The following is a 15,178-nucleotide window of genomic DNA, read 5'->3' as shown; positions in this document are numbered from 1 at the left end:
AAGATGACTGCTAAAACCACTGATGGTGTCCAGGATAAACACCATCAGGCTGGCTGGTCATGGAGTCAAGGTCTAACCAGAGGATGTAGGCAAAGAGCTAGCAAATACTGTTGGATAACACAGCTGTTATTTCAACACCAAGTGGATCTGTTCACACTTAAAACTCAGAAATCGCCCATGTTTACCTAAAAAGCCTATTTCTATGGAAATCTGACCATTTGAGAGTAGATGTGGCTCAAGCAGTTGAGTGCCCACCTCCCACATGGGAGGTCCCGGCTTCAGTTCCCAGTGCCTCCTAAAGAAGACAGACAACGAGCAAAACAATGAGCAGACAGATGGAGGGGGCGCTGACCATCTTTCCACTCATTTGCTAAACTGTGTTGGAGTAAACGCAAGTAGGAGAAGTGAAAATTCCCTATGAGTAAAACAGTACAGCTTCTTCTGTAAACATAGTTGCCAGGTCCCCCACTACATGAGAAGGTCAAATGAAGGTAACTGAGGCAAATTTACGTACAGAGTTTTTCTAAGCCCTAAAAGAAGGTAACTCCCTCCATTGGATTCAGAATGGGATCCTTCAAAGGACCTGCCAGGGAGCGAATGTGGCTCAAGCAGTTCACTCCTGCTTCCCACGTGGGAGGCCAGGGTTCAGTCCCGTGCCTCAGGAAAAAAAAAAAAGACAAACAACAAACGAAAAAAACAACTTAGGGGAGCCAAAATGGCTCGGTGGTTGAGCATCAGCTTCCCCCACATATGAGGTCCCAGGTTCAAAACCCAGCCTCCAGTATCTCAAAAAAAAAAAAAAAAAAAAGGATCTGCCATTCTAGTGGTCAGCTTCTCTGCCCACTGAATTCCTTCATTTTTTTTTAATCTTAAAATTATGTAATACTTTATTATTGTGGTTCTATATACACATATGTGTATATATATCATAAAATGTGCTGTTTTAACCATTTTTAAGTGTGTACTCCAATGACATTAATTACTTTTTCAATGCTGTGCTGCCATTATCACCTTCCATTATTAAACCTTTCTCATCATTCAAAACAGAAACTCTTTTCCTTTTTAAGAAGTAACTCTCCATTCCCTCTTCCCCCAGTTCCTGGTAACCTTTAATCCACTTTCTGTATCTATGAATTTGCATATCTTAGATAGTTACTTCACATAAGCAGAATCATACAATATGTGTCCCTTTGTATCTGGCTTATTAGCTACTTTCTTTTTTATGACTAATATTCCATTGTATGGATAAACCACGTGTTGTTTATCCATTCATCTGTTGATGGAAATTTAAAGTGTTTCTACCTTTTGGTTATCATTAAGACTACGACTATGAACATTGGTGTACAGGTAATTATCTGAGTCCCTCCTGCCTCCTTTTCTTTTGGGGTGGGAGGGAGAGGAGGAGGAGGACCAGGGATCAAACCCAGGACCTCATACATGGGCAGCAGGTGCTCAACCACTGAGCTATGTATCCACTCCCTGCTTTCAGTTCTTTAGGGTATATACCTAAGAGCAGAATTGCGAGTCAAATGGTAATTCTGCGACTAACTTTCTGAGGAACTGTCAGACTTCCTCCATGGCTGTACTATTTTACATACCCACCAGAAATCCACACATGTTCCAATTTCTTTATGTCTTTATTTTCTGTATATTTAAAAATGATAATCATTCTTGTGGATGTGAAGTGATATCTCATTGTGGTTTTGACTTGCATTTAAATTTTATGTAATATTTTATATAAACAAAAGTGTATGTGAGATGTGTCCCGTCACTTGTTACAAGGGGATGTGTGGCTTTGAGTTGGGGGTCAAAAGTCTGGAGCCTTAGTTTGTTTTACCACTAATAACCTCTTTGGGTCTCTGAAATTAATGTGTATGATTTAGGAATTTTAAGCTGCAATAGTTTTTTAAAATATCTGTGTAATTGTATACAGAATAATCAACATTTTATTGAGTGCTAACTTCAAGTTGAATATCAACTAATTGAACCATCATGACAACTCTGAGAGGTGATGTTCTTGCTGTTGTTTGATACCCAATTTACAGGTGAGGAGGCATAGAGAATTAAGTAATCTGCCTGTAATGGTTAAGTTCATGCATCACATTGGCCAGGTTATGGTGTCCAGTTGTTTGGCCAAGCAAGCACTGGCTGATTGTTACTGTGAGGATATTTCGTGGATTTCAATCAATAAGTAGAATGCTTCTATGACTGATTACATCTACAATCAACTGTGGAGAGTGCCTTCAACAATGAGAGACATCTTATCCAGAGAGCTGAAGGCTTTAAAAGAAGTGATGATTTCAGCAGACAGGAGAATTTCCATCTCTACTTCAGCCAACTAGTTTCTCCTGGAGAATTCCATCAAATTCCCAGGTTGCAGCCTGTCCTTTGGAATTTGGACTTGCCCTTTCTCACAGCTGTATGAAACAATTCCTATAAAAATCTCATAATATTCTATATGTATGTATATATTCCTATCAGTTCTGTTTCCCTAGAGAATGCTGACTGATACAAAGCTGTATCAGCTTTGGTACCAGGATCAGTTCTTGAGAAACAGAATCTTAAGGATGAAATTTCTGAAGTGGTATTGGTCTGGGGTTTTTCAAATTGGTTCTCTAATCTGATTAGATTCAAAGTCATTAATGACTCTATTTCCAACAATTGAGATGACACCGATTGTCCATGGTATGAGCTGGCAATAGAGATATACAATACATCACCACTGGTTATGAGTACTCAAATGTTTTAAGAGGCAAGGTTCTAGATGAGAGTGTTTTTGACACCTTAACAGAGTTTTGTGGAGTTTAAAAGTATAATGATGTTGGCTGGTTCTTCCTAAATACTTCCTAAATACAGTTGTAAAAGAAAAGGATGGGCCCATATTAAGTGCCACATGAAGGACATGAAAGTTCCTAGGTATGCATTGAAAGGAAATCTTACTTCATGTAGCGCAGATTTGACCAGACCCAGAATCTGATTGTGAGCGTGACTGAATTACGATGTAAATTAAATGCCCAACCTTGCAGGGTATCTGCTGTTAAAGGCATTGATTGGAAAGAAATGAGATCATGAAGATTGGCGTGGGAACGTATGGGTTGATGATGGCAGTGGTGGGAACACTGAATCCCTAGGTTCTGTTCTTTGTCAGATAAGCCTGTAAGGGTCTGCCTTAAGGAACCAGCATCCTGCCCTCTCATCTCCTCGGAGGAATCTGCAATCTAATCTCCACCTGAAGAGATTAACCCTGCTATACTTGATAAACCTGTAAGCACCCTCCCTGAGGAAGCACCCTCACTCTTCTGTCTGAAGAGATTAATCAGATGAAACTAATTCTTCACATGACCCACCCCCACCAGACCTATACTTAGAAGTCCCAACAGGACTTAAAAGGTGAGGTATGAGCCATGAGGAGGTACAATACACTCCAAAGAACTGCATGATTTTTCCAATTTATATAGACAGTCACCAAGAGAGTATGTGTGGGAATGAATATTAAGGATATAGGATAAAACTGGAAGGAGCATAAAGTTGGATGACTGAATTTACTGATACAGGTCCACTAAGCACAGATTCTGGATTCAGTGTTGTAGCTTGAGGGATTAGAAAGGGATTAAGTTTGGGTGGTTGGCTGAAGCATGTACCAAAAGGCGGCCAACACTGCCTGAGTTCAAAATGAACTCAGAGCCTGAGATGTTAGAGTGGATCTCTCCTAAGACCTGCTCACCTACCTCAGCAGTGTCCAGGGGCTACACCTTTCACCAAGATGGTAAGGAGTAAATCTGTGAGACTTATTCCATCATCCCCGAACACCTCCATGTTGCTTTTCTCTGTAGTCAGATATTATTACTGTGGGAACTGCCGTCTGGGTTGGCAGAAGCCAAGTGGCAGCACTGAATCACCAAAGACAAGGTGAGCGTGGCTGCCATATGGACAGCAGACTCAAAGCAGTAAACAAAACAGTGAGACTCACAGAGACCCATGGCATTGGCCAGTAGATCACGGGGTACCTAGAAGTAAAGTAGGTGGGCAGTTTACTAAATTCTTACTTGATCGATATAAGCAGAGTTCTAGGTCGAGTGAGAAAAAGTCTTAACTTAAAGTATGACAACAGAGTCACAGTCCCTTAGGCAGTTTAGACCCAGAGCCCCTTGAATGAGGGAAGGCCAGGTCCTGTTAGTTCTGGGTCCCTGGAGAACACCCAAGATCACATAGAAAGTAAATCCTAAAGCCCTTGCATCTCCTGACTTTCACTTACTGTCTACATTATACTAAACGCAAGTATTGAACGCTTTACAAACATTTAGATACTTCTTTTCCAAGTCTTTAAAATGGTTTATTTTTAAGTAAGTAATGCTTAAGCATTAGTTAGTAGCTACAATTTTTAAGTTACAAAGTTGAAACTCATAGGTTCATTTTACATTTTTGAAAATTTAACATGAAGTAATGTAAGTCAAATGGAAACTTCCTGGACTTAAGGACGTCTCCATTTCACAACATGGAAAAGCTACTTATCACCTGAATAATTGTGCTGTTAGTATCCTGGGAAAGCATCCCTCTAGAGAGGCAGCAGGGCAAAGCAGTGAGAGTGGGCGAAGCCTTCTCAGAGCTGAGATAGAAGCACAACTCTGCCACTTCGTGGGTGAGATACTTCAGCTCCCTGAGCCTATCTCCCCTTTTATCGGAGGATAACCCCTTTTGCCAAGGTTGCTGTGAGGATTAAATGAAGCACATTACTAAGGTCTCCAGACCGGTTTGTGATCATTTCTAGCAGTCTCTTACTTAACCTCAGCCTATAAAATGGAGATTCTAATGTCTACCTCACAAAAGTGTAGGATTTGAGGAAACATGTGAAAACATCTTGTGGCATCAAGTGAGCAGTGGCAATAGCTACATAGCTGTGCCTGGGGGTAGGACATTAGTTTTAAGTCCTCGGATTTTTCTAATTACAATAACGGTTCTTCTGAGGCACTCCAAGTTCTATTCTCCACTATCAGCGAACCTAGCACAAAGCCCTTTCCTCTAGAGCAGGGGTTCTTAAGTTCGTTTCATGGACCCCTTTGCCAGTCAGGTGAAAACCACAGACCCCTTATCCAGTCCACGCTATATTGCATACCAACACATCCTCACAAGAATAATGTTCTTTTGAGTTTCACTTCATGCTCACAGACCCCTTGTGAAGAAGCCCCGCTCTAAAGGGAAGGAAGGCGGCTTATGTGGAAAGTGAGAGAGCTCAGCTCAGCTACCCTCAACTACCATTTGGCAACTACCAATTTCAGGTGCCACAGTCTTTTTCAAGAAATAATTGTATCCCTTTTCTCAATCACAAAAGAGAAATATGAAATGCATGCCAATGATAAGTTCAGCTTCTCTTTGTGGGGCAATAAACCTAGGGCTTGAAAGAATGGGCCAAAGTAAATTTCCATTGCTAGAATCACAGTAAGTCTATAGTAGAATACTAGCAAGTCCACTCCAGTCCATAGTTCATCCCTCCATCCTGAGGCTTCTGCGATGGTGGTGCCCACTCCACCTCTAATTGAGAGCAGGCTTCAGTCCTGTACAGCCGATGGATGGCTCTCTCTTGCTTAGTTTTCTCGGTTCCTTGGTGTGGTGGTTGTCCATCATTACCTCCTTATTGTGACTCTAGCAATGGAGCAACTCATATCATTGATGTGGCGGCAGTGGCCACTGGAGGTGCTGAAGCCAGGGAGAGGGAAAAGAGGTGTAATACGGGGGCATTTTCAGGACTTGGGAATCATCCTGAATGACATTACAACGACAGACACAGCCATTATGTATTTTGCCATAACCTACAGAATTGTGCAGGAGAGAGTGCAAATTACAACGTAAACTATCGTCCATGCTTAGTGGCAGGGCTCCAAAATGTGTTCATCAATTGCAAGGAATGCACCACACTAACGAAGGACGTTATTAATGTGGGTAAATGTGGGCGGTGTGGGGAGTGGGGCATATGGGAATCCCCCATATTTTTCATGTAACATTTATGTAATCGAAATATCTTTCTTAAAAAATAAAAAAAATTTTTAAAGTTAATTTTCCTCTTAAAATTATTTTCTTGGCATAATGCCGTAGCCTGAATAATTTTGAAAGAACTTGCAAATTTTAAAATAACGATCTGTGTTCTGAATTATTGTGAGAGTAAGTAGATGCCTTTGAGGATTCAAACCAGCTGGGCAGTGGAACTGGTTTCCCATCCTTGTTTTAGGAGCCCATGGGAAAAAGTATCCTGACTCCTTCCTGGGTTCAAACAAATCAGTGAAAATTTGATAATTCGAGCAAAATGGGTAAAAAACCAAACATAGATATCAAAGAAAGTGCGTGGGCACAGGGGAGGGGGAGACAGACAGACTCTTAGGAAATCAGGCTGCATGTAAATGTCGGCAGTCCCTGATAATGGCCACCCATTTCTACAGAAGTTTCAGGATGAAAGAACTCTGAATGAGTCTCAACCAAGCCCTTCATTGAAAAGACAGAAATCTGATCCTCAGAGACCTGGACTTAGTCTATTTTCCCATATAATTTGCCAGCCAGGATTTTATTTGTGACTCAACTAGTGTATACGGTACTTGAGAGTTGGGACTGTAGCGTATTTACTTTTCTTCCCACATGCAGCTCAACTCATAGCATGAGTACTGTCAGCACACGTAAAAGACTAAAGAGTCCTGGATAAGGCTGTAAACAATTCCCCACAATTATGAAAATGCAAGGCATGCCAAGTCGTCACCGTAAGAGAAGCAACAGCCCAACACAGCTAGGAAGAAGAAGATCCTATCAAGGACCGGAGGCTCTAGGCAGCAAGGCGACTGAGTGGACTCTTCCAGTCACTGCAGACGGCCAATAGAGCTGACCGCCTGATCCCAGTGCTGTGTGCTCGGGGCCATGCCCGTGAGCACATGCCACCAGCCTCGGATAATGTATGATGAAGGCACTGCACCAGATCACAACCCCAAGCAACTGAAGAAACAGGAGAAAAGTCAGGACATCGCTTTCAGGAGATGAATACTAAGTGCTTCATATACTGAAGCATTCTCCAACAATAGAGGCCACATTGCAAAAGACAATTTTAAAATATAAATGATGGCATCTGTCAAGATTTGTGCATCGATCTGAACTGAAAGCCAAGAGCAAATTATGTGAATAATTTACTACCTCACGTCCTGAAAACTTCTTTACCAGACAGAAGAACATAAGGACTTGTTCAAGTGTTTCTGAGTTTGAAATGACTCTTAAAGCCTGCATATAAGTGAGCCAGAAAACACCACATACTTGTATTGTTGCTGGTGCAATTTAATGAGTACAATGTACTAGGCACTTGGTTGGACATATATTTTCAAATAATCATTGTGACCCATGTTACAAATCATGACTCCTAATATAACTTGAATATGTTCGTGAAATATACTAGTATCATTTGTTGAAAGATCATTGGTTCAAATATTTTTACTTGTAGAAGAGGCTATTGGAGTTGGCAAGAAATACAACCAATATGCATAATGCATTTATTTAGAAATCATTTTTTACAAGAAACAAGGGTGATTTTTCATTTTTTAGGAAAAAAGCCATACTTTAATACAAAATCACCAAATATGAGAATACATACCAAAAAACCTGCAACTGGTCTTTTTAAAAAATCACAATGAGAGGAAACTTGATACACTACACCTCTATCTGCAGGTGTCAGACTAATTGGAAATAAACACATACCGCCCTCCCCACAAACACATATGTACAGCTTACATAAGACAAGCCTGATTCACACACGTGTACATATACACGCTGCCCTAAAAACATACGGCATGGTTTTCCTGTAGTTTACTCAGCTCAAAGAAATTCTTGATCTAAAACTATTTCATGCCTACCATTCTACATAGGAAATATCACCAAGATTAGATTTTTCCTGGGAGCTGTTAATTGCAAATATAAAATGCGTTTTATACATATACACACAGAAGTTGTTATATGGCACTTGCCATATAATAGTAACATTTTTCCCAAAAGCTTCATACAGCACTGTTCACATTATGAGAGAGTAATTCTTACACATGGGAGCTCTAGAGTACAAGCTATGTAGATTTATAAGGAGTTTTCCTCCCACTGAAAAAGCGCTCCCTGACTAAGGATGAGCCCCCACAGGGACACTGTTATCTGTTCACCTGCTGCCCCTTTCCAGGGGTCCGGTCCTGACACATAAGGTGGGAGGCTCTTCTACTGGACCCTACAGTTCTCGCTGTTCTTGGACTCAAGTCCAGCTTCTGGGCTGGGAGCAAGGCGGCCTCGCATGGCCTTCAGGCCCTCTCTGGGGCTCTCAGCTGAACTTTTCTCCGGAAGGTAACTGACTGAGAGAGATTTTGTGGTGGACTCTCGAACAGCAGCTCCTGAATCTGCTGGGCTCTGTACAGCAACCTTGACCTGCAACACAAACACCTTTATTAGACACTTCGATCACATTCACATTCTACAACATGAAAAATAAAAGCACTTACTCCACCAATTTTTTAATATATATATATATAATTAGCCATTTTCAGTTTATAATTCGGTGGCATTAATTACACTTATAATTTGTATTATCATCACCACCATCCATTACCAAAGATTTTTCATCACCCCAAACAGAAACTGTGCACACGTTAAAAAATACCCGCCCTCCCCCCAGAGTCCCGTAACCTCCAATCTATTTTCCTTCTCTGTAGAATTGCTTATTCTAGATGGATCATATAAGTGGAACCACACGATATTTGTCCTTTTGTGTCTGGCTTATTTCATTCAACGTGATGTCTTCAAAGATCATTCATGTTGTTGCATATATCAGAACTTCACTCCTTTTTTGACTGAATAATACTCCATTGTATGCTTATCCATTCATCCATTGATGGACACTTGGGCTGTTTCCACTTTTCAGCTCTTGTGAATAATGCTGCTATGAATGTTAGCATACAAGTATCTTTTTCCAAAGCTGCTTTCAATCATTTTGGGTATATACCTAGGAGTGGAATTAGTTTTGCTTGCGTATCAACTTTATATAAATGATATATATTAACTCTTCTTCCATGGCTTGCCATTTTTCATATGCTTCTGATGTGTACCCAGTTGATGTATGGCTTTAGTTTATTCAGTTTTGTGGCTGTGAAATTCCATTGTTTGAATATACCACATTTTATTTGTCCAATTTCCTGGACAAGGACATCTGGGTTATTTCCAGTTTTCTTTTTTTCCTTTCGCCATTACCAACAATGCTGCAAAGAAAGCTGTTTCCCACAGCAGCTGCACCATTTTTATTCCTACCAGCAATGCACAATGGTCCCAAATTTTCCCCCATCCTTGCCAACATTTGTTATTTTCCTTAATATTTTTTTTAAATACTAGTCATCCTATTTGATGTGATGTGGTATCACATTGGAGTTTTAATTTATATTTGCCCCAAGGCAAATGATGCTGCGCATGTTTTCATGTGCTTATTGGCCATTTGTATATCTTCTTTGGAGAAATGTCTATTCAAGTCTTTGAACGTGTTTTAATTGGGTATGTCAAGAATTTCTTAAGTTCTTCTTCTCTAGGAATTTAAATACATCTTCCCTGGGAACAGGCCCCACCTAACAGAGAAGCTAGGAGGACGTGGGGCACCATTATTTTCCAGTCATCTGACAACCTTTCCATGACACCTCTGAGGGCCAGAGACTCTCTCCCAAAGCAAGCATGACATTTTCAGACCAGAAGGTAATCTCCTTGAGGGCAAAGACCATGTCTAATTTACCTTATGTATGCCTCGCAAATGTTCAATAAATTTTGTGAATTTTGTCTGTTACAATGATTTTTGCAAAGCAGAGCCCAAACCTGCCTCCATTTGTCCTAATTGTGTCACTGATATCATTCAAAATGAGTATAATCCAAATGAGTAATATGACCTGTCTTCATAGGGTAGAAGCTTTATTTACAACTTTTTAAAAACCGAGGACTCATTCCTCATATATTTTAATCATTCTCCTTGTATGGTTTTGTTTCCATATTGGATTCAGATTATAGCAGAGGGCAGCTATCTAACAGTGAAAGCCAGGAAAAACTGAATCTGCTCCCTGTTTTTTAAGTGAAAGAGGAAAAAGTGTAAGAATTTAAGTAGGTGAGAGAAGCAAGGGTGGCTGGCCGAGTCAAGATTTTTGAGGTTTACAAAGTAGTGAAAAAATGATTTGGGGTTAGAAATAAAGAGAGGAGCAAGACAAACGAAGTATAGAAAAGCTTCACTTAACCAAAGCTAAAGGCAAGACTAGAAGATTCAAGTAAGGAGATCTTTAAAAGAAATAAGAGGAAGGGCTCTCAACAAGGGTCAAAATGTGTTCAGTACAGATGTGGAGAAGTAACTACGTGACACATCATTCACTCCCTGAGCAACTGACTTCCAGTGACCTCTTCTGAAGCAATAAGAAGAAAGAATGGAAATTATTTTTCCATTTATATTCATTCCATAGGAAGTATGTGGTTTTAAAAGGCAGTTTAAATACTTTTCATTACAGAAAACATAGTGAATCTGGCCAACAGATCAAATCACTGGAAAGTTTGCCTCTTCATCAGATTATGTGCAGGGCACTTAAAAGGAACAGCTCTGGACTGAATGGAAAATTACCACCCATGTGACGTTGAAGGGGAAAAAAAACACAACAGCTTTACTGGTTTTTTTTGGTTTTCTGTTTTTTTAGGAGAAATAGTCATATTATGGATAGGCCTTTCCTGTGAAGCCATCAGATACAAAAGCACCAAATCTTTAGATTCACTGTAAGAAAAAGGCTATTAGGGAAAAAGAAAACTTGAGCCAGTTAAGACTCTTAGCGGTCAAAGCCTACCCCTTTGCTTCTCATCTCTAGAGTCAACTTCTCTGGCACTGAACTGAGGACATTTTAATCTGCGACCAGAGTTTAAACTGTGGATTTGATCCCCATGTTGGTTAGTTAGCCTCAGACTGCTGCATGATCATTTGAGTACACATTCTCCAAGTAGCTGAACAATGAGGGCACGGCATCCACACACTAATTCTCTTACAAATGGTATCTGAGACAATGGGAAGGAAAGTGGGTAGATGGTTCCATAAAAATGAACCTCACTTGTAGAAAAAAAGCACAAGGCCCCACTCAACTGCTAATCTGCATTATCTAAAGAGAGATTTATAACTTAGTGGCCAGTCATCTGTTCTACCAGCACCAACGCCTGAGCCCAGTTCAGGAGCGCTAGTCCATACTCACTCGCTGACTCCCTTGGTCCACAGCAAACAAGGAGCTCTTGGGCTTATTCACCCCAGAGACAAAGAGGGTAGAGGATGATGCTCACCTAATCCGCTAAATGACCAAGACAACTGTCGCTCTGAAAACTCAGCCAGTCACTTCAAGGGAGAGTTTACGATCTTCACTATCTCAGCAATTGCTCCAGGAAATGATTCCTTGTTCTCTATTTTTAATTAATTATTTGTTTAGGAGGTATCAGAGAATGAACCCAGGACCTCAAACATGGGAGGCAGGCACTCAACTAACTGAGCTGCTTCTGCTCCCCAATGAGAGCTGATTTTTCCATTTGTTTTGTTTTTAGGAGGTAACCAGGGCTTGAATCTGGGACCTTGTACATGGGAAACAGGTGCTCAACCACTTGAGCTACATCCACTTGAAAATGCTGAATTAAATTAAAAAATCACTAGGCTAGGTTTTGAGAAGTTTTAATCTAATCATGATGGCTTCTCTAACATCCCCTCAAGAGGACAAAACCCTCCCCCATTCATTTGCACCACTGCGTAAAACTGCTTAGCAATTCATAACCACCAGTGCCTACGGAACGGCTCATAGCTAACGCACTGAACACAAATCTACTGGAAACCAAGGTTACTATTCCTTACTCAGCAGATCAAAAGCGGTGTGGAGAGCAGGCCCCCTAGTGTGCAAAGGCTTTTTCTTTTCCTAATCAGTCGGAATACCACATGAAAATTCTTTCATCAATGCCCCATAAAAGCAAAAAATGACCCATGTGGTGATTTCATAAGATGATTTTCTAACATGCCTTTAAGCATCCGTTTTTGCAGTTACTTCAGGACAAGAGGCTACCAACATTAACAACTTCACTCAGCAAATATTTGTTGAATATCTGATGTTGTATTAAACACTGAGGACACAGGTAAACCATAGCTATGACTGCTAACCTGACAGAATTCATACTGTAAATCAAATGACAGGTATTTAAGCAATAATTACAGTAAAGTGAACTGCCTTAAGATCGTGGAAGTACAGGGTTCTATTTATATGATGGTTTTGTTTTAAAAGAGAGTCCAAGACACCCATCTGTGGAAATGGCACAACCTATGCCAGAACCTGAACCTGACTCCTGTATAGCAGTGCAGTGGATACTGCATAGTTAATAATTTTTGGTCAAGCCTGCTAACTTTATCCTTTAAGAAAACTAGTAGATTTAAGGAGAAGGAGCTGTTCTGTGGTCATGGAAGTCAGGACCTACTCCAATATCCTCTTCAGTGTCTTTTTATTGCAAAACCAAAAGTTAATCTAAGTGTGCATGTGTGTTATATTTAGTAATGGAGGCAAGGAAGGATTTGCATTAAATGATGGAAATATTTCTAATTCAAGTAATAGATGGGCCCATTTTAATGAGTGGAAGAAAATCTCAGATCCTCCTTCCTCATCCCTGAATTAATACAATTTTTTATAATATGTATTACAAACAAACTTAACACTAGGTTTATACCTTACTCCTTATTCCTTTCTGCTTATAGCTCTTATACATCAACAGAAATAAATGACTCTGCAAAGTTGGTGTTCTTTTGAGGCAAGTAATTACCAGTGCTTTGCATTTTGATATCTAAAACCGTAATGAGGAACCTGCCTGCTGCTTAAGATTTATTACATTACACAAATGGGGGGGGTGCTACAATTTCAAAGTTTTGTTTCCTGGCCAATAATAATAATAATGATCAGACTGTGTACCAGATCAAACTCTGACAAGTGAGCAAAGTAAAAACACAAAGCTTTAAACATTCTTGAAGCTATTCCACCAACTCCCAACAATATTCCTGTGGTCTCCAGTTTGAGAAACTCTAGCATAGTGGAAAGAGCCAGATGGTGAAACTGAGAGAGAGATTGGCAATTACCACTAGGAGGGGTCTATCTTTATGAGGCCTCTCTTTCTTCATCCTCTTATAATGCCACTTACTATGAAAGTGCGATAAAATAAAATGTGAGAGTTAAGTAAAATGCGTGGACTTGGCACTCATCAGTGGTAGCTGGTGGTACAGATTATAGTCATGGGAAGAAAGACTGTTAAGCAAATGTATACTTGAAGTGACATTTACTGGGCTATTTGCAAGGCACAGAGAGGTGACTAAGATCCTAGCCCTGTTCTCAACAACTGAAACAGAGAAATCCACATGCGTAAGCAGAGCTCCTTTCTTTATGCATCTCCTGAAACATGGGCTTTTCGTAGGAAGTAAAAGATTAATAAAAAGAAAGAATAAGCAGCTGGGGCAGAAGGGTGGGAACAAAGAGTGTGAAATAATCACTCACACTTGGATTAACTTTTGGATTTTGGCAATTAAAAAACACTGAAGAGGATAGTGGAATAGGTACTGACTTCCAGGAGCACAGGAAATACCTGTGCTTCCTTACAAATTCTTTCAGTTTTGAAATAGCAATACCAATTCCCATCAAACTATTTATAAGTGACCTGTCTGGTCAAGGACAAGGTTGTGCAACAGGATAATGTAATGTTTATCTTCAGATTTGCTCACACTCTTTTCACTCCTGACTGATTCGTGGCACTTTGAGAAGGGCAGACTTTAAAGACGTATGAGCTCCTGAGTCAGAGGGCGCCCTGTCACCCCCTTGCTCAGACAGCACCGTCCTTTCCCAGATTTCAAACAGCAGATACAAGCTCACAGGGTTTACCTTTTGTGATCTGCTGCCACCAGCTGTTGGTTTGGAGGTCTCAGCAAGATTTTCTTTGTCGAGAATTAGGGAGGCTGGTGCTGCCTTCTGTGCAGCCGGGCGGGGGCTGGTCCTGGTGGCCATGGTGGTTCTCCGCAGGACATACGGGCTTGTCTTTCCTGTTGGGATATCGGCAAATCCTACGGGCAGAAAAGCTTACGGTCAACATTGCTGGACCCAAAGAGAGGGATCGGGCCAATTCTATTTGCAGTTGTAATAACACTCATCAGTAAAGTTTTAAAAGATAAAGGTAACTCCATAAAACACTTTCTTAGCCACAGTGAGCCATGGATTAATGTCACAGCCACCCTGGGAGTCATCAAACCGAGTAAAAAGTGAACAGATTTGCTCCTCGTAGAAGCAGCAGGAACCGCAGCAGGAAAGGGGGGACGGGCATTCAGCAGGACATTTTTTTTCTGCTTCTTCTTCTGTATGGATGGTATACCTTGCATTTCTCTAAGATCTGAAGAATACCAGCAGGCCTTACAGTTAAACTTTCAACAGTTAAATCTTGGACTGAAGAAAAAGAGGATAAAATGGAAGGGAAAAATATAAAGAAAGGGCAGTCTTTGTGTAACAGGGGGAAACGTAGACTGGTGACAGCTACTTCAAGCAGCATGTCCTGCCGGCTCAGACGCCCACCCTCATCTAAAGGCGAGCTGGGATGAGAAAGGCCTTGCTAAGAGTTCACCCTCTTGTCACATTGTTTCCTCCCGTACGGGAACCTGGCGAGACTTCTGGGGACCAAGATGAAAAAGTCACTCGCAGGGATACTCAGAGACAGCATATCACATGACTCCAGAGAGGCATTAATGGCTAAGCAAAGTAGCGCTTTGTTTTGCTTTTTAACTACAAATAAGAATCGGCAAAGAGAAAGGACTAGCTAGCAATTTACTCACAATAGTGCTCCTCAGAGCATCTATGGTAAAGAATACATTTTGATTTTTTTGTCCTTTCCAATTGTTGTGGAGTGATACTTCTGTCTAGTATAGTAAGAATGAATCAGTAGAAAAAAATGACTATGTGCTTGGATGCCTCAACAAGATCAAACTGCTATGAACATTGCTAGGCTCTCCTTCTCAATTTCCAAACTTCTTTCGTCACAGACCAGAGACAGGCAGTACCTGCACTGACATTTACCCATGGGTCAGACTTTAAGTACTGGGTTTAAAAAATAAAAAAGTGGTAAACGGCTC

General features: G+C 40.7%; 1 protein-coding gene across 1 annotated transcript in view; it reads right to left on the bottom strand.

The window, feature by feature from the left end:
- Positions 1-7,503: 7,503 nt before the first annotated feature.
- Positions 7,504-15,178, bottom strand: part of CENPF (centromere protein F) — an 89,292-nt gene continuing 81,617 nt past the window's right edge. Inside the window, exons 19-20 of the mRNA XM_004470999.2 lie at positions 13,944-14,122; positions 7,504-8,427 (exon numbers count right to left, since the gene is read on the bottom strand). Coding sequence (XP_004471056.2) covers positions 8,224-8,427; positions 13,944-14,122 — 383 coding nt within the window. The 3' untranslated portion in view covers positions 7,504-8,223. The remainder of the gene's footprint in view (positions 8,428-13,943; positions 14,123-15,178) is intronic.

This window comes from Dasypus novemcinctus, chromosome 13, assembly GCF_030445035.2.
Source record: "Dasypus novemcinctus isolate mDasNov1 chromosome 13, mDasNov1.1.hap2, whole genome shotgun sequence".
In the NCBI taxonomy this organism is placed as follows: domain Eukaryota; kingdom Metazoa; phylum Chordata; class Mammalia; order Cingulata; family Dasypodidae; genus Dasypus; species Dasypus novemcinctus.
This window is presented reverse-complemented; position numbering and strand designations above follow the sequence as displayed.